We start from the raw sequence: 24,315 nt of genomic DNA on the forward strand, positions 1-24,315 counted from the left end.
TGAGAAGTGGTATTTGGGTGTGGCTTTCAACTGCATATGGTAAATGTTGTCTCCTATATTTTGTTAATTTTTAATTCCAAAACTTAATGTACTTTTTGGATAACACTCGTATAGGTCAATGGAAGCATTTGTGCTTTTCAATCTCCACAGAATTACTTTTGATTGATCCATGGGTCCATAATTTTGGGCCCCCAACCTGTTCTCAACTTCTGCATGAGGTCGACTTGTACATGAGTATGTAGGTAAAGGTTTTCCCTGACATTAAGTTTAGCCGTGTCTGACTCTGGGGGTTGGTGCTCATCTCCATTTCTAAGCTGAAGAGCCAGCGTTGTCTGTAGACACTTCCAAGGTCATGTGGCCGGCATGACTGCATGGAGCGCTGTTACCTTCCCACCAGAGCGGTACCTATTACTCTACTCACATTTGCATATTTTCAAATTGCTAGGTTAGCAGAAGCTGGGGCTAATAGCGGGAGCTCACCCTGCTCCCTGCATTTATACCACTGACCAGAAAGTTCAGCAGCTCAGCAGTCTAACCTGATGCACCACCAAGGGCTCCTTATACATCTCTCCTAATTGGCACCGTACACTATTTGCACTTTTCTGGCCCATTTCCCTTTTAGGAGCCAATCCAGGATTTTACCAAAGTATGTTTATTGGTATATGTGATTTTATCTGTTTATGATTTGTTTTTATTGTTTGAGTTTTATATTGTTTGTTGCCTGGGCCTGGCCCCATGTAAGCCGCCCCGAGTCCCCTTGGGGAGATGGGGTGGGGTATAAAAATATAATAATAATAATAATAATAATAATAATAATAATAATAATAATAATAATAATCCAGCATATCTATCTTGTTTGCTGTGTCATAATAAAATAATAATAATAATAATAATAATAATAATAATAATAATAATAATAATAATAATAAACATCACACAGTCCTAGACACTTGGGAAGTGTTCGACTTGTGATTTTGTGATACGAAATCCAGCATATCTATCTTGTTTGCTGTGTCATAATAATAATAATAATAATATATTGTAATTGTTTTTCAGAACAGTGTTGCTTACAGGTTTTTCCATCAGCTTACATGGAAATTAGCACACACCCCTGTATATTTTTGAGGAATCTTATACACATGTTTGTATGTTTATTTCAAATTCAAACTCTTTGGCTTCCTTCCAATTGGTAAAAATGGAATATAACAATAGTTTTCCCTCAGTTATTTCAGCAGGAGCAAAGGCTGCAGCCTGTCCTAGCTTCTTCATCCATGAATTGTTTTGTAACAAAGGGATATTTGGCAAAAGCATTGGATGCTGGTCAATGTATTGATAACTCAAGACGTAGCTCATAGAGACTTCTTCCTTCTCTTCACCTACAAAATATGTGATGGAGAGAGTCACGCTTGGCTCCTAATCCTATTCTTGGCAACTTTATTAAATCTGGGTTGGAGCGTGGCTTCCTCCCGAGTGTGCGCTGGGCTTGTCTTCCTTCACCCACGCTCAGTCCGGAGGCTGAATCAAATCCCAACACTATAAATATTTAATAGCAAAGAGATGAATTATGTCTGATTTTTCTACAGACTCCGGGATGATGGAGGTGGTGGCTCTTTTGAAGAACAGATTTTATTACAAAACAGCATTTCTCTGTGTGTGGGATGCGGGAGAGAGAAAACATCGGAAGATACAGAGGAATGCCTTTGGTCTCTGATGGCTTGATGCCAGGATCACCATTTGTTTCAGATTTACCAATCTGAATGCATCCAGAATGTATTTTTGAGTCATTGTTTACATATGAGGAAAAGGCAACTGGGTTGTTATATGTTTTCTGGGCTGTATGGCCATGTTCCAGAAGCATTCTCTCCTGACGTTTCGCCCACATCTATGGCAGGCATCCTCAGAGGTTGTGATACCGGCCATGAAAGCCTTCGACAACACACTGAAAAGGCAACTGTTTTATATTGTCAGACTACAAGTATTCATTTTGGTTTGCATTATACTGACTAGATTTACTTTCCAAGTCATCCATAAGAGGACTCTTCCAATGCAAACTTTACATTTTGGGACTGCCATCCCAGATTCCACCTGAACATGAAGAAGAACTTCCTCACTGTGAGAACTGTTCAGCAGTGGAACTCTCTGCCCCAGAGTCTGGTGGAGGCTCCTTCTTTGGAGGCTTTTAAGCAGAGGCTGGATGGCCATCTGTCGGGGGTGCTTTGAATGTGACTTTCCTGCTTCTTGGCAATGGGTTGGACTGGATGGCCCGTGAGGTCTTTTCCAACTCTATGATTCTATCTAACTTCTAGCATAGCCATTGGAATTGACAAGACTGGTAAATAGTCCACCTCCCAACACATGCATTGCCAATGTTTATTGGAAGTAGTTCTCTGGAGTTTCTGGGTCGCATGCCAAGCTTCCAACCCTTCTGTACACAAAGCATGGACTCTGCTGCTGGGCAAAAGCCTCTCACTACAGATGTTGCCAAGATGGTCATTTTGGACCACCTAGCTGTGGTGGCCAGGCTGTGGCGCAGGCTGGTGAGCAGCTGCTGCAATAAATCACTCTGACCATGAGGTCATGAGTTTGAGGCCAGCCCGTGGCAGGGTGAGCACCCGTCAATTAAAAATAAAAAATAGCCCCTGCTCGTTGCTGACCTAGCAACCTGAAAGATAGTTGCATCTATCAAGTAGGAAATAAGGTACCACTTATAAAAGTGGGGAGGCAAGTTTAACTAATTTGCGACTTGGAATGAGGAAGTGCCATCAGAGTGGATGATGAAGCAGCGGCTCCCCCCTGTGGCCAGAATCGAACATCCCTTCAGAAGAAGGTTAAATTGCCTCTGTGTCTGTCTGTCTTTCTGTCTCTGTCTCGGTTCGATGGGTTTATGGGCATTGAATGTTTGCCCTATATGTATATAATGTGATCCGCCCTGAGAAGGACGGAATATAAATACTGTAAATAAATAATAAATAAATAGCTGAGTATTGTCTACAATACTACAATATAAAGGCATTCTAGCTGAGGATTCCTGGATTTGTAATTCCTAAGACCTCTGATATGGACTGTATTGTATACACTAGGAGTGGACAAATTGTGGACTTTGGACACAATTTCTGTGGCACCTAAATCCTCTACCAATCTGATGCTTGTCCCCAATATTTTAGATATTTTACAAGATGCTCCAACCCAAAGGTATGTGACCAAAATATGAACTTATGATATGTGGTATGAATGGAAGAGTGAAAGAGAGCTAGAAATTTGAAGAAACCAGTCTGTAGACTAAGGCCTGCAAACCATTAACTACCTGCTCAGGAATTGTAATTAAAACCTGCTAATGAGACCTGAAATAGTTGATCTGCCCAGCAAACTGTGATAAGAACTGCGACTGATAAGAGAAATGTTTACATCTGTTAACATCTGTCAACATTTGCTAACTTGATGAACTTTTGGGGCAGAGTGCTTGTGTTTGTTAACACCAATCAAGAGAAATCAACATCTGGTCCAGGAAACTGAGGATATTCCATGATAGAAGACGTCGATGATTCATTTACAACTTTGGGACAACATCATCAGCAAAATATTGCTATATAAGTGACCTTATGACAGTCCAGAAGGTGTGACAGACAGCGACGCTGTTCACCCGCCATGCTCAGTGGAGATGGTGTCCTTGGGAGTGGCAGATCTGCTCTGGGAAAGCAGGATTCTGTTCACTGTTTGGGGCCTCTTTTTCTCATGGGAAGAGAAAAGAGTGCATTTTGAAGTCATGGTCTTTTTGAAGTTTTGGCGTTTTGGCGTTTTGGAACTATGTCTTGGCAGGCAGCAGTGGAAGCTGGGTCTGGCCTAAGCAGGTGCTTCTCCAAGAAGGGAGAGAGAATATGGTAATATTTGTGTGCATGAAGATGGATGCATGTTCTGTGTGAATGAAGAATAAAAATGTAACCCCCCCTTGTTTGTTTCTTAGCCAATGTAACTGTAGGTTGTTTGTGAATCCAATGTAGTTGCATAGAATCTGTATGTTTGTATGTCTAAATGTTGTCCTTTGTTGTTCTTTAAAAGTTCTGCTATACCTCTCAGACTGAAATTGCAATAAAAAGAACCTAAGCTTTAAAGTTATTGAAAAGTTATTCATAACATTTTTGGTGTCAGAAGTGGGATATTCTGTTCAGTCTGAGCAGGATGTTTTAACTTTTGTTGTAAAAGTCTTCATGACAGGTATGTCTGGCTTTAGATGTAGCGTCTTGTCCGTTCTCCTTTCAGGAACCTCTGCCTGACTTTTTGAGACACACGAGTTTACAAAAATAAGCAAGCAGAGGCAATTAACCAACCTAAGCCCCTGAGATGCGGCAGAAATAACGGCCAGCTAGGACTCCCTCCGGAGTGTGCTTGGTACAGTGCACAGAACTATCACGTCCCAACTTTTTGGCTTTTCTTTCTTATAATGAACCCCCAAGAAGGTGGGAATTGAAACCGATTGCTTGCCAGACTCGGAGGATTCGGCACGGCATGGTTCCTTGTCTCACCTCTACAGACGGGTCTCTGGTCGCTCCAGGCTGCAATCATACCGCTCAGCTTCTTGCAGGTGATGCTCTTGGAGCCCTGCAAATCGTAGCCTTCGTTGCAGGTGAACTGGACACTGGATCCTAGCCTGGAAAGTAGAAGAGAAGCCAGGTCAGCCTTGGAATCCAAGTCACGGCTAAAAACTAGGGGTTTATATTCATTTCTAATCAGAGATATTTCCTCAAAGGGATTGGCTCAGGATTATAGTGGCTCAGGATGGGGAAGCAAATTGGATTTACTCAAATTCCTTGGCATTGTCTCCATCTGGTCTTAAGTTAAGTCAGAGTTCTAAAGGATAGGTAGATATCATAACACTTCTAGAACATATAAAAGACTTTGCATGACTATAATGGAACAAAATTGTATATTTTGAGGAGAGAGTGCAAGGGGACCACTTTTGTGTTGTCCTTGCAGTTGGCACCAATATTGATTTCATTTCAGAATCATCTCAAGAAATGAGATAAGTTACGTTCCAATTGTAATGTAGCTTATAGGACTCAGAACAAGTACAACAACCTTTGTTGGAGAACCTGTATCATAGAATCATAGAATAGTAGAGTTGGAAGAGACCTCATGGGCCATCTAGTCCAACCCCCCGCTAAGAAGCAGGATAGTTAGATCCTAGCATGGACTATGAGCGGCCAGGCATTATGTATCATGACCTCAAAGATCCCAAACACACTTTCCGATTCTTAGCTCACAAATGTCTTTCTATAGTTTTGCCTTGGCGATGTGTTGGAGATGGAAAACATTTTAAGATTGTTGACTCCAATATTTTGGGCTTAAATTGAATACTTAGTCCCCAGTAGATCCCAACAATGTTGGAACTGCTGGGTAATAGAATTTGTGGAAAGGCAGACTTCTCTTATGGTAAGGTAAAGGTAACGGTTTTCCCCTGACGTTAAGTCCAGTCGTGACCGACTCTGGGGGTTGGTGCTTATCTCCATTCTAAGCCGAAGAGCCGGCGTTGTCCGTAGACACCTCCAAGGTCATGTGGCTGGCATGACAGCATGGAGCGCCGCTACCTTCCCGCCGGAGCGGTACCTATTGATCTACTCACATTTAAAGGTCCAGTCATGACTGACTCTGGGGATTGGTGCTCATCTCAATTTCTAAGCCGAAGAGCCGGCGTTGTCCGTAGACACCTCCAAGGTCATGTGGCTGGCATGACTGCATGGAGCGCCGTTACCTTCCCGTCAGATCTACTCACATTGGCATGTTTTCGAACTGCTAGGTTGGCAGGAGCTGGGGCTAACAGTGGGCACTCATTCCGCTCCCGGGATTTGAACCTGGGACCTTTTGGTCCACAAGTTCAGCAGCTCAGCGCTTTAACACACTGCACCACTCCTATAGAATGAAGGAAAATGGAAGGAAAGATGTGCTGGGAAGAAAGAGAAAACACATCTTCTTACCTGAAATCGTTGCCTATCCGTTTGCCTCGATCTGGAATCCCAGGGTCCGGACACATGTTATGTCCCTGGGACACACCAACCTGCGTTACTACAAAGCAAAAAAACAGTACATACAGAGATAGAAGACATAATTTGTTTGCCCTTTTAAAATATCATCTGTCTCAGTGTTGGTGGATGCAGAGAGTGAACATGGGAAATTACAAGTTGGAAAAGACGGCTGTGTGTGTTTGTGTTTTCCTTTTCCCTCCCTCTATATTCAGGAAATCAATGCTCAACCGGGGCTCCTTCCCAACCCACTTGAAGCAGACAAGCCTCTTCCAAATGTAAGAATCCTTCATTTCACACAAGCAAAGATATCTCAGTTAAAAGGGCACATCCCTAGAGCCATCTATTTAAAATATACAAAGATACGGAAATCCCCACCAACCCTCCACGGCCAACGTGAATGAGAGGCACGGCTAAATAAATGGATCAAGAAATAAAGAGTAGTAGAATATGACATCAAATGTGTGTAGGAAGATGGGGGAGAAAGGGACAGAAGCTGGTCAGAGAGTTTCAGAGTTCAAAATCTGTTTGGTTGTGGAAAACCTTCACAAAGGAACAACCTCTTCCATTCACAGGGAGGAAAGCAACGCCAGGAGTATCCAGAATATCACTCATGCGCCAATAATGCCCTAAAACTGCATCCTTTGCAACCCTTCAAACATGTCAAGACCATTCTGGAAATAAATATTTTACAGTCATATGGATCTAAGGAGGATGCAAGGACTTTTGGAGCAATATTGCTTTCAACTGCAAGCTCCAAGTTGCTTATTTTTCAAAAAAAGTCAGGGCAAATATAATCAGACACATCAACATCAGCGGAATAAATGCCACAATCCCATCACCGGAGATTTGTTATTACCCCCATTGTGTCTTCCCGCTCCCAACCACTTCTTGGTGCCATGATGTGGTTGAAGATGATGTGGGTCTCATTTCCCATGTTGTGTTGAGTAGACAAGTGGATGAAAGGAAATGTGAAAGTTTTTAGCCATGAATGCAAAAGCAGAAGAGCATGAAAACACATATGAGCATGCCTCATTCTCACTGTGACTTCCCTCCCATATGAAGCATCCATACAATGAACTTCTAAAGCAGGACATCAACAGGAATATGGACAGCAATGAAAGATGAATCTTTGCCAGTGTGTAAATGTGTCACGCATGTCGATGTGATGACAATCGTAAATCTGCTGTTGAATAATCACATAGCAGGGAGATTTGACCAACCCTGGCATCTGAACTGCCATAGATGGTATGATACATATGTTCACATGTTTGGCTCAAAATCAGCCTATGCCCAGGACTGGATTCGTCCACCAATATTGTGCCCAGTGTGTTATGAGACCAGGAGATCATAGTACTAGGACACTTTGGGAGAGAATCCAAGAACACAAAGTATGTTGACCAATTCCTGCTTTCTAGTGCTAACATCCTCTTGCTCTGCTTCCATACTTTTCAATTCATTGGCTACCAGGTTTCTTGGCTTTCAAAGAAACTCTTTGGTTGGATAGACTGGCTAGAAGATCAGGAACTGGACAATATTGTCACACTCATATAATGCCTATTATATGCCCACATTACACTTTTATTGCTAAGTACAATATAAACTTTACCCATCCCTGAAAGAACACAAAGTCTAGGTGGTATGGAAGTTCAGTGAGTATTTACAACATTTCTTCTTGTACCTTCTCCATGTTTTTTTCTCCCACACAAGGTGTGCAACCCTTCAGTATAAGTATGACAAAAAAAAATCTCTCTGTAACTCAACACAAGCTTCAACAGGCCACGTATCAGCGTTATGAAACAATGGGTTTGGTGCCTTTGAATTTTGAAGCAATGGATTGGCTGCATCCCCAAAATAATTTCCCCATAACCCCATCTCTCATAGGTCCAACTCCATTCATGGTCCAGGCATCCAGTTTCCATTCCATTTTCATGCTAGCTCCACCTAATCCATCCAATTTCTTTCCTGGCTCCAGAGTTTCACCTCTTCATGGAGACAATAATTTGGAAAGTCGACGGAAAGAGAAATGGAGGTACAAAATATAGGAAAAAGATTTTACTTGCACAATCCACATACTGTGGACATCTAAAAAGACAAACACATCCTAAACCAAATCAGGACTCAACTCTCCCTAGAAGCCAAGATGACTACACTGAGGATGTCGTACTTTGGCCATGTCATGAGAAGAAATGACTGGCTAGGAAAGCATGTTAATGCTTGGGAAATTGTTGGGAAAAGAGGAAGACTGCATTCCAGAAGGAGAGACTCAACCAGGGAAGGCATGGCTGCCCTAAGTCTACAGGGTGGTTGAGAACAGGAGGACGTGGTGGTCTCTCAGTCATAGGGTCACTATAGGTTGAAGTTGGCTTGAAGAGAGCAAATTACTACGCATTGAAGAAGTGATTCCCAGTGCTAAACCCAACTCTCAAAATACATTCATCACTTTGGACACCTCCTTTGAACTTATCTAAAACTCAGGGTGGAGAAGGTAATATCCTACAGTAGATCCTTCCCCTCTAGACCGGGGAAGGAGAGGACAGGAAAGGGAAGGAAAAATCAAAATAGAGATTCGTAGCAGTACCATGTTTTGCAAGCAATGCTCAGGTTACCGCCACATAAGGATGGCAGTGAAGGAGGGACTCAACAAGCGTTGATGCATTTTATGAGGCATATGTGCATCAAAATATTACTCATATGAACAGCTCAATAGATACAACAAGATCTCTACAGCAGTGATTCTCAACCTGGGGTACCCAGATGTTTTGGTCTTCAACTCCCAGAAATCCTAACAACTGGTAAACTGGCTGGGATTTCTGGGAGTTGTAGGCCAAAAACATCTGGAGACCCCAGGTTGAGAACCACTGCTCTACAGGGAGATGGACCCCTGTGAAAGTGGAAAAAATGTGAATTAAAAACATAATCTTGGAGGAACACTTCTAGAAATCTCTAGGGCAGTGGTTCTCAACCTGTGGGTCCCCAGATGTTTTGTACTTCAACTCCCAGAAATCCTAACAGCTCATAAACTGGATGGGATTTCTGTGAGTTGTAGGCCAAAAACATCAGGGGACCCCAGGTTAAGAACCACTTCTCTAGAGCTTCTAGTGCAACTCGATGTTCAGCTTTTCTTGGAAGTTGACCAGAAGGTTGCACCATAGGACATGGAGATTCCTAGAGAGAACATGTTGTGACTCAGCTGGAGCCTCAGAGTGACTCTAATGGGGATTATGGGATTCAGGTTCAGAGTGTCCCTGTTGTAGAAGATGAGGAACAGGGAGTTTTTTCCCACAGCAGGGAATGATGTTGATGTTACTGAAACTAGCCAGGTGCAAATTGACTCAGAAAAGGAGGGCAGTCCTCAGTCTGATAGCAAGCTGGCAGACGCTAATGAGCAGGTTGGCCTTGATGAAACGGAATCTCTAGATCGAGCTGGCCGTTTGGAATTCAGGGTTCGAAGGAGTGTGAGAATAGCAAATAAGAAGGAGGTCAGAGGGCAAAGAAATGCCTTCATGCTTTGCAAAGGGTATTAAAACAGTGTGTTTGGAGACAAATCTTTGTCAAAGCAACTTTTTGCTCAAACCAAGAACCAAGCTCTCATTTTCCTGGATTATCTTGCACCCTTTGTGTGTTCATGTTCATGGGACTTTGTCATGCTTTAATGGGACTTTGTTTATTCCTTATGATTTCTTGGATTATTCACTGAAGCCTTGTTTTGTAACAATCTTTTGGAACTTTACTTTTGCTTTTAAAGAACTATATATTTTCTATTTCCTAATAAACTACAAAAGACTTCAACCCGTGTGCAGCTTGGTGTGTATAGCAAGATGAAACTAACCTGAGGTGCGACAGAGCACATGATTCAAACCCTTGAATGTTAAACCTGAAAATGTGGAGATTGACTGGAATGCCAATTCACATTTTTGATTTAAATACAACCAATTGTACCTGTAATATTGGTAGCAAAAATTTTAATTTTGGTTGCTCGTGGACTACACCATGCTATGCTCTGTTCCTCTGTGCACAGCATTAATAAAGGGGCTAGTATCCGTTCAGCTGAGGTTTATTTGTTTTTTTTAAACATCAGCTCCAAGATTAATGAGTTTCTTACTATCTGGGGAAAGCAGCATCTTTAGTTAAAAGAAAATAGGCCTTTCCTTTAAAGAGGTTACATCTAGCCCATTATTCCTCAGAGACATTCTCTCAGTTTTTCAGCGTCTGGCAGCTCGACAACAAAACACTTTAAAAAGTCAAAGGGACACAGATGCTAACAAACAGGGAAATTCCTGCCAAGGGCAACAGTAATTCCATGACAAGCTACTCTTAAAGATTCATATACAGAGCGATATTTCTGAAAAGTATCTATCAGATAACAACATTTCTTACAGGGAATATTGTACAGTAGAGTCTCACTTATCCAACACTCGCTTATCCAACGTTCTGGATTATCCAACGCATTTTTGTAGTCAATGTTTTCAATACATTGTGATATTTTGGTGCTAAATTCATAAATACAGTAATTACTACATAGCATTACTACATATTGAACTACTTTTTCTGTCAAATTTGTTGTATAATATGATGTTTTGGTGCTTAATTTGTAAAATCATAACCTAATTTGATGTTTAATAGGCTTCTCCTTAATCCCTCCTTATTATCCAACATATTCGCTTATCCAAGGTTCTGCCGGCCCGTTTATGTTGGATAAGTGAGACTCTACTGTATTTCTATTATATATTTTCTATTTTTATGCTATGCAGAAAATTTTGTGCAGAATAAGTCTCAAACGAAGAATAATCTACAAAAACTCCAGTTTGAGGGAAATTGCATAGAAATTACAATTCACAATTTTGATTAGGAAAAAAATATCAACAGCCAGAAGCAAAGGATATCAAACCACAATGACCACCAGTAGAGTTGAATGGAGCATAACATCACTTATGTTGGTCAAGGAGGAAGTTGAACATCAAGTCCACCCTTTCTTAATGTTCTCTCACTTCTGGCATTCTTGAGACCCAGAAGAAAATCCCAGATTATGGACATTCTGACCAACCACACATTTTTTGTAAAAGTAAAACAAAGACAACTATTTTTCGGCCACCACGTACAACTAAGAAAAAAAAGATCCTGCAATCCCCTAGCAAATTTCAGTGACATTTGTCAACGTTTGAAAACACTTTCTTACCCCTCTTGTACTTGTTCCTTGAAACTTGTCTCTAGTAATCCCCTGAAAGGATTAGACTAATTCAGACATAACACTAGATCAGAGTTTAGTATTACAATAGCAGGACAAGGAGACACGGGCATGAACCCTTCTCTTCTGCTGCCATGTGCATTTGATGAACATGATATATTTCTTGGCCGCAGTCATCTCTTTTATCCAAGCAACAGGAAGAGTTGTCTATAAAAAACTATAGTTATCCCCCCAAAGGAATTGTATCTAATCAGTTAATGTTGATCCAAACTTGCTACCATGTACAAACCATGGTTTCTTACATTCAAATGAAACAGCAAACCATGGCTCATTACAAAGTCTAACCAGAAGAAAGATGGAGAGGAGACACAACTTTGATAGGATGAGTTCAGTAGACTTTTTTGTCACCATCCCCAATTCCTTGTTCTTCCTGTTACCTCCTCATTGCCTTATCAATGCCAGCTCTGGAAAGGAAGGATCACATTAAATTTCTCATCTACATACTTGTTTATGCACATCTATGTACTATGTATGTACTTAGGATGTTCATTTTTATATTTTAACTATGTTGACTGGGCTCGTCCCCATGTAAGCCACCCCGAGTCCCTTCGGGGAGGTTGAGGCAGGGTACAAAAATAAAGTTTTGTTGTTGTCGTTATTATTATTATTATTATTATTATTATTATTATTATTATTATTATTATTATTATATGACACAGCAAACAAGATAGATATGCTGGATTTCGTTTCACAAAATCACAAGTCGAACACTTCCCAAGTGTCTAGGACTGTGTGATGTATTTTCGGATGATGCGCGCAGATCCCACTTGGGTGGCCTTTTGCAATAATAATAATAATAATAATAATAATAATAATAATAATTTTCCTCCTTTTTGCGCAATAGTAGCTCCACAGTAGGACTTGCAAACAGGGATGAAGGGAGGAGCTGCAAGGCATAGGCTGCTCCTTTCTCCACATGTGTCTCATGCAGTGGTTCTCAACTTGGGGTCCCCAGATGTTTTTGGCCTTCAACTCCCAGAAATCATAACAGCTGGTGAACTGGCTGGGATTTCTGGGAGTTGTAGGACAAAAACATCTGGGGATCCCAGGTTGAGAACTGCTTGATGTCGGACAATATCTTCAATTCTCTATGGCAGGGGTCCTCAAACTTTTTTAATGGAGGGCCGGTTCACGGTCCCTCAGACTGTTGGGGGACCGGACTATGATGAAATAGTCCAAAATTAGGATTGTTGTTGTTGTGTGCCTTCAAGTCGTTTCAGACTTAGGTCAACTCTAAATCTAAAGCTTAGGACAGGGGCCAGGTCAATGACCATGGAGGGCTGTATGCGGCCATGGGCCTTAGTTTAGGGACCCTTGCTCTATGGCCACACATGGGTGCCATCCAGCTATAGATACACAGCTGAAAAAGAGGACAGCTATTTGACTCTGGATCTCCAACAAAAAAAATATTCTGGCTGAGTTTTTTTGCTAGCAGTGTCAAAGAGTAATTTGGCCCGAAACCCCTATTCAATTTCAGCTAACATCCAAAATCTATACTATAATGATGCCTTCATTAGGTCAAGCAAAGAGGTGCATTGATCTGAGCAGGAATTCAAGATCTCTAGGTGAATGATTTATGTAGAAGTTTGAAGTTCTTTCATGCTACACAATTATAGCATCTCGATTCCACTTTAACTGCCATGGCTGCATCCTATGGAATTTAGGAATTTGGAGTTTAGGGAGAAGCATTTGAAATTCTCAGCCAAGGATCTCTAATGTCTCACCAAATTACAAGGATGAAAAAATGGCAGTTAAATTGGAACCATAGTAACATCACTGTATGTATAATGTAAAATGTTCTCTAGAGATCGTTAAACCTTGCACAGATTTTTTTGTGGCTTTTTTGGTTGCCTAATAAAGGATATTGTGGGTAAGCAACGGAGTTATTTATGCAATTTTGTATCAGCTGAAAAGCGTATAGTCTTGCTAAGTCTGTCTTCCAGAAGTTCTTGGAATGAATAGAAAAACCTACTATGACTTTCCCAATTCCTTCAGAAATGATCAAAATAGAGTTTCTCATCCATTTCATGGTACAGATTACATCAACATACCTATCACATGTCAAGCCCATGACGTAATTTGAGTTGGAGCATGTTGGCCCCATTTTCAACACCATACTTGAAATGTGTGAAGGACAACAACGGAACAAACGATAGCCTCTGAACAACCAGAAACAGCATCTTTTACAAAATTTCCCATCTGTCAGGGACAGACCTAACATAAGGCAAAGTGTGATGAACCTCAGCAGCAGAAATGAGTTATGGCAGACGTATGTGGGTTGGCTACTCCAAAAATAATTCCATCCTGGCTGGAAGTCTCGACATACGATTCTATGAGAACAATTAATCAAAATACTTCAAAGCACTTTCAAAGCATTGGCCGACAATTTGGAATTTTGGGGGATGGAGTCACAAATATCTGAAGCAACAAAATTTGGGAATTACTATTTTGGAGGTTCCTCTTCCATGAGCAAAAATCTGTTGGAGAGGAATGACTTCAGGGATATCAACGGAACTTATGTTTTCACTTCTCATGGGATTTGCAAGATCCATTCGGACCTTGAAGCCTGCTTCTAGCAACATCAAGAAAGAAAGAAAGATGGATACAAGGAATGATGACATTGGGTTGTTGTATGTTTTCCCGGCTGTATGGCCATGTTCCAGAAGTATTCTCTCCTGACGTTTTGCCCACATCTATGGCAGGCATCCTCAGAGGTTGTGAGGCATGCCTGCCATAAATGTGGGCGAAACGTCAGGAGAGAATACTTCTGGAACATGGCCATACAGCCCGGAAAACATACAACAACCCTGTGATCCTGGCCATGAAAGCCTTCGACAACACAATGATGACATTCTTGACTTGGAAGCACGATCCTCCTGGGGAGGAAAGATGCACCAATATCATATCACCAAATGGCCACATCTTTCCTGAACTGGCTGTTACCGTATTGTATTGTATAAAATACTTATTTGAGAGTGAGTTCCTGTTGATTCAATAACTGGATTTAGATGGTTTTGCCCAAGACATGATTCAATGGAAGATAGGGAGATGTTATTCAACTCATGTATTCCAAGCAGTCCTCATCCTATGTTCATTCTATTTTCTGAAAATTACATCAGATCAAGGCTCATTGTGCACTGTGCTCCTCAAGCATAGGTTAGGGCAGGGGTCCCCAAACTTTTTAAATAGGGGGCCAGTTCACGATCTTTCAGAACGTTGGAGGGCCGGACTATAGTTGGCCACCAAACAACAACAACAACAACAGCAAAGAGGGTTGGAAGAGACCCTTTGGGCCATTTAGCCTGACCCCCTTTTGCCTTTGTGCACCAAAAGCACAAGCAAAGCACCCCTGACAGATGGCCTCCCAGCCTCAATGTTAATAATAATAATAATAATAATAATAATAATAATAATAATAAAGAGAGTTGGAAGAGACCCTTTGAGCCATTGAGTCCAATCCCCTTCTGCCTTTGTGCACCGAAAGCACATTCAAAGCACCCCTGACAGATGGCCACCCAGCCTTAATGTTAATAGTAGTAGTAGTAGTAATAATAATAATAATAATAATAATAATAATGGTAATAAAGAGGGCTGGAAGAGACCATTTGGGCCATTGAGTCCAATCCCCTCCTGCCTTTGTGCACCAAAGCACAAGCAAAGCACCCCTGACAGATGGCCACCCAGCCTCAATGTTAATAGTAGTAGTAGTAGTAGTAGTAGTAATAATAATAATAATAATAATAATAATAATAATAATAATAACAACAAGAGGGCTGGAAGAGACCATTTGGGCCATTGAGTCCAATTCCCTCCTGCCTTTGTGCACCAAAAGCACAAGCAAAGCACCCCTGACAGATGGCCACCCAGCCTCAATGTTAATAGTAGTAGTAGTAGTAGTAGTAGTAATAATAATAATAATAATAATAATAATAATAATAACAACAACAACAAGAGGGCTGGAAGAGACCATTTGGGCCATTGAGTCCAATTCCCTCCTGCCTTTGTGCACCAAAAACACAAGCAAAGCACCCCTGAAAGATGGCCACCTAGCCTCAATGTTAATAATAATGATGATGATGATGATGATGATGATGATGATGGTTGCCATGGGGGCCGGATAAATGGCTTCGATGGGCCGCATCCGGCCCCCGGGCCTTAGTTTGGGGACCCCTGGGTTAGGGATCTTATAAAATCCACTCAGATTGGGTTGTTGTGAGTTTTCCTGGCTGAATGGCCATGTTCCAGAAGTAGTCTCTCCTAAAACTGTGGGATAGTATCTGTGTCTCTGCAACGTAGAAGGAAAGTCAGGGAGCACAGTAGATGAGCTTTCCTGGTCCTTAGTTTTTCCAATCTTTATGTGTCTTGGAACAATTTTTCCCCGTAGAGATGTTCAATGTGTTGTCAAAGGCTTTCATGGTTGGAATGACTAGGTTGTTGTGAGTCTTCCGGGCTGTATGGTCATGTTCCAGAAGCAGTTTCTCCTAGAAATTGTGGGATAGTATCTGTATCTCTGCAGCATAGAAGGAAAGTCAAGGAGCACAATAGATGTGCTTTCCTTGTCCTTAGTTTTTCCCATTTTCATGTGTCTTGGAACAATTTTTCCCCGTAGAGATGTTCAATGTGTTGTCAAAGGCTTTCATGGTTGGAATCACTAAGTTGTTGTGAGTCTTATGGTCATGTTCCAGAAGCATTCTCTCCTAGAAATTGTGAGATATGAAGTTTGGAAAAAACTAAGGACCAAAAACGTACATCTACTCTGCTCCTTGACCTTCCTTCTATTCTGCAGAGACACAGATACTATCCCACAATTTCTAGGAGAGAATGCTTCTGGAACATGGCCACACAGCCTGGAAAACTCACAACAACCAAGTGATTCCAGCCCTGAAAGCCTTCCACTCAGACTTAATAGAAGACAACGTAGCCATCTCAATGGAGTGAGATCCCAACATGGATTGGGCAACATTGTTCCACCTTAAGAACATCCCACTTTCTCTTTCAATGTCCCCACGATGAAGCTCTTACAGAAGTCACCGTTTTTCTCGCTACACTTCAACTACCAGCCCAACAACAGCTAAACTGTTCAGCTGCAATTCTGATATCAACATGGAGTAACGCAAGAGATTAACACTTGAAGGAGCAATTCCACACCACCTACTTCTTTCCTGTTGTCACTCGCTGAAATAATGTCTCCAAAGAGCTATTTCCAAGCTACCCTAACCTGACAAACTACAAAACATTAATCCACAACCGTTTAAGATATCAATTCTTTCTAACTCTTAGATACAAATATAACTACCGTATATACCCGAGTATAAGCTGAACCCGAATATAAGCCTAGGCACCTAATTTTACCACAAAAAACTGGGAAAACATTGACTCCAGTATAAGCTGAGGGTGGTAAATTTCAGAAGCGAACATGTTGGATAATAAGGAGATATTAAGGAAAAGCCTATTAAATATTATATTAGGTTATGATTTTACAAATTAAGCACCAAAACATCATATTATACAACAAATTTGACAGAAAAAGTAGTTCAATACACAGTAATGCTATGTAGTAATTACTGTATTTACGAATTTAGCACCAAAATATCATGATATATTGAAAACATTGACTACAAAAATGCGTTGGATAATCCAGAATGTTGGATAAGCAAGTGTTGGATAAGTGAGACTCTACTGTAGCATTATTTCGTATTGAACCACTTTTTCTGTCAAATTTGTTGTATAACATGATGTTTTGGTGCTTAATTTGTCAAATCCTAACCTAATTTGATGTTTAATAGGCTTTTCCTTAATCCCCCCTTATTATCCAACATATTTGTTTAGCCAACGTTCTACCGGCCCTTTTATGTTGGATAAGTGAGACTCTACTGTACAACATTCCTTATATACATAGCCTGAAGGTCCTTTTCTACAATGTTTTGACATACTTTTGTATGATGTAACATTTGTATCTATTGAACCATCAGAAAAGCAAGGATGGCATTATCCTCGCCATCCATGTGGACAATTTTGGGGATTTCAGATTTCAGATTTAGGATTTCCGGATAAGGGATGCTCGAGCTACAGTAGAGTCTCACTTATCCAAGCTAAACGGGCCAGAAGAAGCTTGGATAAGTGAATATCTTGGATAATAAAGAGAAATTAAGGAAAAGCCTATTAAACATCAAATTTGGTTATGATTTTACAAATTAAGCACCAAAACATCATGTTATAAAACAAATTGGACAGAAAAAGTAGTTCAATATGCAGTAATGTTATGTTGTAATTACTGTATTTACGAATTTAGCACCAAAATATCATGATATACAGTAGAGTCTCACTTATCCAAGCCTCACTTATCCAAGCCTCTGGATAATCCAAGCCATTTTTGTAGTCAATGTTTTCAAAACATCGTGATAAATTTGTAAAATCATAACCTAATTTGATGTTTAATAGGCTTTTCCTTAATCTCTCTTTATTATCCAACACATTCGCTTATCCAACATTCTGCCGGCCCATTTTCGCTGGATAAGTGAGACTCTACTGTATTGAAACATTGACTACAAAAATGGCTTGGATAATCTAGAAGCTTGGATAAGTGAGGCTTGGATAAGTGAGACTCTACTGTATATATATTTCACCTCATTCTGTTTCCTTTCTATTTATGCTCCTTTCTTAGGAGGATTTCCAGAAGATAGACATATTGAAATTCAATAAACAGCAGTAGAAGAGAGGCGAGATCTTATTTCAGATATAACTAGAGTTACCAAGACTCCTTTGTTGTTCGATTTCGTGCCACTGATCACATTTGCCTACATTTCTGCTTGACAAATATATTTTGGTTGTCAAAAACAGGTCTGCATCTTGATGACTCTATTTGAGCACATGACAAAGAATAGAGATACAAGGTTCCAATACAGAACGGCTCACATCCTAAGCATCACAGGGTCCCTGCCATCATGCCCACCCCGGCATATCTACTACAGAGTTAGTATGTGTTTGCATACAGAGAACTGGGAAGAAGAGGAAGTGAGGCGATAATGCAGGGTAGGAGGAAGTGGGGAGAACAAGCATTAAAACTTTGAAGAAAGGAGTGGCATCGTTCCGAAGATTGCCGTAAAGTCATATGGGATGTCCGAGGTGCAAGGTCTCACTGAGCGTGCAATGGCGGGAGAAACTTACACACAGATGTCTTCTGGTTCGTGTCCTTACTTGGCATCAGTTTCACTCCTCGAGACTTGATTTCCATTTGTTTTTTAACTGCAAAGGAAAGGCAAGAGAATGAAGTTCGGAAATTATTTATTTGTGCCAAAAGCATTGCATAAATTAGTATAGGTAAAGGTTGTTAATGTGGGATTTGTGTATAGATAGTGTTTAAATGAAATTTGTGTCTAGAATGTATTGCATCATCCAGGAAATGCTATAGTGTGTAAAGAGATAATTTGGTAAGAAGCTGTATTGACCTTGGATATGTGGCTGGAGCCAGATAGGAGTGTCCAGACTACAAGTGTGTTTGTATATTGCTGATTGCATCAGATGAGATCTGCCTGCCTGCTGAGAAGATCTGTGATGTTTGTCTAGAGTGAGAGTTCTGTGTCTATTGTCTGCAAGTCTGTTTGTTTTGTCAAGTAAACTTTGTAAATACTTTTTAACATCGCCTCTGACGTTCTTTCGTTCTGCACTCCACTGACATCATTCATCTGCTACTACGCTGCGCGCATTACTCTGACAAAGGTAAGGTAAAGGTTTCCCCTGACGTTAAGTCCAGTCGTGTCCGATTCTGGAGGTTGGTGCTCATCTCCATTTCTATACTAAAGAGTTGGCATTGTCCATAGACTCCTCCAAGGTCATGTGGCCACTGGCATGACTGCATGCAGTGCCGTTACCTTCCCACTGGAGCGGTACCTATTCATCTATTCACATTGGCATGTTTTCGAACTGCTAGGTTGGCAAAAGCTGGAGCTAACAGTGGGCATTCACTCTGCTCCCCAGATATGAACCTCACAACCTCTGAGGATGCCTGCCATAGATGTGGGTGAAACGTCAGGAGAGAATACTTCTAGAACATGGCCATACCGCCCGGAAAACATACAACAACCCATAAAGGTAAAGGTTTCCCCTGACGTTAAGTTCAGTCGTGTCCGACTCTGGGGGTTGGGGCTCATCTCCATTTCTAAGCTGAAGAGCCAGCGTTGTCCATAGACACCTCCAAGATCATGTGGCTGGCATGACTGCATGGAGTGCCGTTAGCTAGCAGTTCGAAAACATGCCAATGTGAGTAGATCAATAGGTACCGCTCCGTCGGGAAGGCAACGGCGCTCCATGCAGTCATGCCAGTGGCCACATGACCTTGGAGGTGTCTACGGACAACACCGGCTCTTTGGCTTAGAAATGGAGATGAGCCCCAACCCCCAGAGTTGGACACAACTGGACTTAATGTCAGGGGAAAACCTTTTCCTACTTAATTTAATTATATTATACTTGTAAGCCGCCTTGAGTCCTCCTCAGGGTAAAGAAAGGCAGGATATAAATATGATAAATAAATAGTATACATACATTTATTTATATCCTGCAGCTTTCTCAATTTGGAACTCAAGGTGACATAGAGAACAATGAGCTAAAAAGTGATTAAATGACCCAAACAATAATAAAAACAGTGAAAAACATAAGCCATTGGGGGAAAAAAACACTCCGGGTCTCTATGGCATTATCCTCCTTTACTAAAGTGAACGAATGAATAAATTTCCAGGACCCAAAATGGACCAGAAAGACTCCAAAATATGGCAATGCCCCATCCTCCTCCAAATGTTACCTGAAGAGCATTTGAGGAAAAATATTTTCTTCTTTTAGAAGCAGTTGCATTGGGGATGGATGTGGCTCTCCATGTCTTCTTGGCACAGCTGCCTACTTTCGTCTACATTTCGTCTTTTTCTTTTTTCTTTTTTTTGATTTTGTGTTGTACTGTACATGATTATTTATTGTATTGTTTAATTGTATTATGATATGTTGTTTTTATATTTTGCTATATTGTATTGTCCTGGGCATGGCCCCATGTAAGCCGCCCCGAGTCCCCATTGGGGAAATGGTGGCGGGGTATAAATAAAGTTTTTATTATTATTATTATTATTATTATTATTATTATTATTATTATTATTATTATTATTATTATTATTACATTGATCCATCAGTTTTTCCAACCTATCAATTTTCCTTTCATCTGGCATCTTCCATCCCTTGTTAATTTTGAAATATTTTTTTATTGTGTCAGAGGCGAATTGAGAATATACTGCAAGTCGCTTCAGGTGTGAGAGGATTGGCTATCTACAAAGACATTGCTCAGGGGATGCCCGGATGTGTTACCAATCCTGTGGGAGGCTTCTTTCATGTCCCTGCATGGAAGCTGGGGCTGACAGACGGGAACTCACCCTGTCTCGTGGATTCAAACCGCCAACCTTCAGATCTTCAGGTCAGCAGTTCAGCCGGCACAAGAGTTTAACCCATTGAAAGATAAACTCATGTCTCTTTTTAAAAACTCTGTGCCCCTTGACGTATGAAGAACGGCTTCTTGAAAACTTATCTTTTTCATGCGCTCCACACGCAATCGCTCAGACTATTATGTTTGGGAAAATGGGTTTTCTACCAAGCTCATGGGATTACAAACTCCTGACATTTGCTTTAATCAGGGAAGAAATGATAACATTAATCTTTCCTTGACTGCTTTTGCAAAACGGCACGATTTAGGAAGGTGTGTTTTTTTTAATAGCCAAGCAACAATCACGGCTATGATTTCCTTTCTCTCTCTTAAAAAAATCGGTCACAATCAAGTGACGGGGCAAGGGCTCAATTGAGAAATGATAACCAAACAGCTTTACATATTAAATTTGGAAAATTATTCAGAAAGTTCGTAACCTGAGCTCCTCTGCAACAGCGGGAGAATGCAATCATAATTAACACACAGGAAGGTTTGTCACTAATCGGGATATGCAAAAATCGTCGGAGCTGATTGCATTGTGTTCCTCCAAATCCCACCTGTTTCCTTCTCTATCATTTGTTCTCATCGGATTGTGAGGCTTGCTTGATAATTCCCGTATGCGTTTTCCATAACGTGCAACATCAATCATGAACTTTCCCAAACATATGCACCTCCTTATTAACTGGAGCATGCTTGTGCGTATGCTTCGATTGTGTGCATTTTAGCACATTTAAAAAAGTCACTGCTTACTGTATATACTCGAGTATAAGCCTAGTTTTTCAGCCCTTTTTTTAAGACTGAAAAAGCCCCTCTCGGCTTCTACTCGGGTGAGGGTCCTGGTTGGCTTATATTTGGGTCAGCTTATACTCGAGAATATATGGTACATTTATTATTTTTCTCTATTATTATTGGTATTATTACATTTATTATTTTTCTCTATTATTATTGGTGTTTTTACATTTATTATTTTTCTCTATTATTGTTGCTACTATTACATTTATTTTACTCTATTTTTATTATTATTTTATTATGACACAGCAAACAAGATAGACATGCTGGATTTCGTATCACAAAATCACAAGTCGAACACTTCCCAAGTGTCTAGGACTGTGTGATGTATTTTCGGATGATGCGTGCAGATCCCAGCAGGGTGGCCTTTTGCAGTTGTCAGATCGTAATTTTGTCGATGTCTATTGTTTCCAAATGCCGGCTGAGATCTTTTGGCATGGCACCCAGTGTGCCCATCACCACTGGGACCACCTGCACTGGTTTCTGCTAGAGTCTTTGAAGTTCAATCTTGAGGTCCTGATGGTGGCTGAGTTTTTCCTGTTGTTTTTCGTCAATGCGACTGTCACCTGGGATGGCGACATCAATGATCCAAACCTTTTTCTTTTCCACAACTGTGATGTCTGGTGTGTTGTGTTCCAGAACTTTGTCAGTCTGGATTCGGAAGTCCCACAGTATCTTTGCGTGCTCATTTTCCAATACTTTTGCATTATTATTATTATTATCAACACAACGACGTTGTATGGCACAGCAAACAAGATAGATATGCTGGATTTCGTTTCGCAAAACCACAAGTCGAACACTTCCCAAGTGTCTAGGACTGTGTGATGTATTTTCTGATGATGTGTGCAGATCCCAGTAGGGTGGCCTTTTGCAGTTGGCAGATGGCAAAAATATACAATGCCAGAAAACCGCACAATTATTATTATTATTATTATTATTATTATTATTATTATTATTATTATTATCATCTTTGAATTGAAATGATGCTTTCAGGATTAGATATATTATTGCAGAATCAATTCTATGGCTACCCTTTCTGCATCTAGTTTCGTACATATGGAAGGCATCCCATTGCCAGATCCTATTTCCCCTCAGCTGCTTAAGTCAGTGTCCTTTACTGATAACCTATCAGCAGGTGATGAAAGAATCCATCTTCCTCTCTCCTGTGTGACTCAGTGTGAGTATCTGTCTGTGTTGTATGTGTTTATCTGCTCACTTAAGTGGCTGAGGGGGAAAAGGAAGGGGCCTGAGGCTGTTAGGAATGGTGGGAGTTGAAGTCCAAAACACCTGGAGGGCCAAAGTTTGCCCATGCCTGACCTATACTTTAACTACCATGACTATGGAATCCTGAGAGATGCGATGAAGATCCACTCTTTGATAGATAAGGCAAAAGAGTTTGTAAAACTACAACCCTCTATTCTCAAACTGGAGAATTCAGGTTGGGAACCTGGATTCAAAACTGTGAAACTGATCTGGAAAACCGTGAATTGACGAAACGGGAAATTGACATGAAATGGACATGGACGAGATATAGGTTGCATGGGAATCCCTAAATTACCTAAGTCTCTGGTGGCACAGGGGGCTAAATTGTTGAGCTGCTGAACTTGCTAGTGGTTCAAATCTGGGGAGTGGGGAGAGCTCCCACTGTTAGCCCCAGCTTCTGCCAACCTAGCAGTTTGAAACATGCAAATGTGAGTAGATCAATAGGTACCGCTTTGGCAGGAAGGTAATGGTGCTCCGTCCAGTCATGCCAGCCACATGACTTTGAAGGCGTCTACGGACAACACCGGCTCTTGGGCTTAGGAATGGAGATGAGGCTGCAGGCTGGTTAGCAGGCAGCTGCAACAAATCACTCTGACCAAGAGGTCATGAGTTGGAGCCCACCCCGTGCCTGTGTCTGTCTCTTTCTCTGTTCTATGTTATGGCATTGAATGTTTGCCTTATATGTGTGCAATTTATTTATCTATCTATCTATTTATTTATTTACAGTATTTATATTCCGCCCTTCTCACCCCAAAGGGGACTCAGGGCGGATCACATTACACATATAAGGCAAACATTCAATGCCCTATAACACAGAACAAAGACAAACGCAGGCTCTGAGCTGGCCTCGAACTCATGACCTCTTTGTCAGAGTGATTTGTTGCAGCTGACTGGCTCCTCACCAGCCTGCGCCACAGCCCAGGTCCACCCTGAGTCCCCTTCGGGGTGAGAAGGGCGGAATATAAATACTGTGAATAAAATAAATAAAAATGAGCACCAATCTCCACCTAAGCCTTTACTTATGCCATATCATAATGCTTTTCTGTTGTGTTTTATCACTGTGAATGTGCCCATGCAGGGGAGAAAAGGAATACACAAATTTGGGACAGGATTATTATAAATATCCTTCTTGTTAAATCAGAATTTGGAAAGACTGGATTGAGCGAGACAAAGAACGGGAAATACCTTGGTATTGTGCACTGAAGCCCTTTTGCCTGTGGTTGCCATCGGACATAAAGTGAAGACGAAGCCAGTTTTTGCTGCTGATGACAGGGGCGGGAAGGTTAGTTCCTGTAAACCTGCAAAAACAAGAAGAAAGGGGTCATGTTGTATTTATTTCAAAAGAATATCACCTTTATGAAGATATCGGGCTGTTTCCAGAGAAGGAGACCGCACAACATCCCTAGGAAGCCTACACCATTGTTGAACAGCTCTTACGGTCATCTTTACAGCACTGAAAAGATGGTGAGAACCTCCATCAAACCTTATTGTAAAACATGGACTTTCTCATTAATAGAATTCAAAAATTGAATTTAAAGGTGGGT

At 41.0% G+C, this 24,315-nt stretch overlaps 1 protein-coding gene across 3 annotated transcripts in view; it reads right to left on the reverse strand.

The window, feature by feature from the left end:
- Nucleotides 1–24,315, reverse strand: part of csmd2 (CUB and Sushi multiple domains 2) — a 632,593-nt gene that overhangs the window by 295,763 nt on the left and 312,515 nt on the right. For 2 of the 3 annotated variants that reach the window (XM_062962418.1, XM_062962417.1), the window contains exons 6-9: nucleotides 23,957–24,069; nucleotides 18,430–18,507; nucleotides 5,970–6,057; nucleotides 4,521–4,645 (exon numbers count right to left, since the gene is read on the reverse strand). In XM_062962418.1, the coding sequence (XP_062818488.1) occupies nucleotides 4,521–4,645; nucleotides 5,970–6,057; nucleotides 18,430–18,507; nucleotides 23,957–24,069 (404 nt within the window). The remainder of the gene's footprint in view (nucleotides 1–4,520; nucleotides 4,646–5,969; nucleotides 6,058–18,429; nucleotides 18,508–23,956; nucleotides 24,070–24,315) is intronic. The other variant, XM_062962419.1, reaches the window with a different exon arrangement.

Source organism: Anolis carolinensis, unplaced genomic scaffold (assembly GCF_035594765.1).
Source record: "Anolis carolinensis isolate JA03-04 unplaced genomic scaffold, rAnoCar3.1.pri scaffold_10, whole genome shotgun sequence".
Classification (NCBI taxonomy): Eukaryota; Metazoa; Chordata; class Lepidosauria; order Squamata; family Dactyloidae; genus Anolis; species Anolis carolinensis.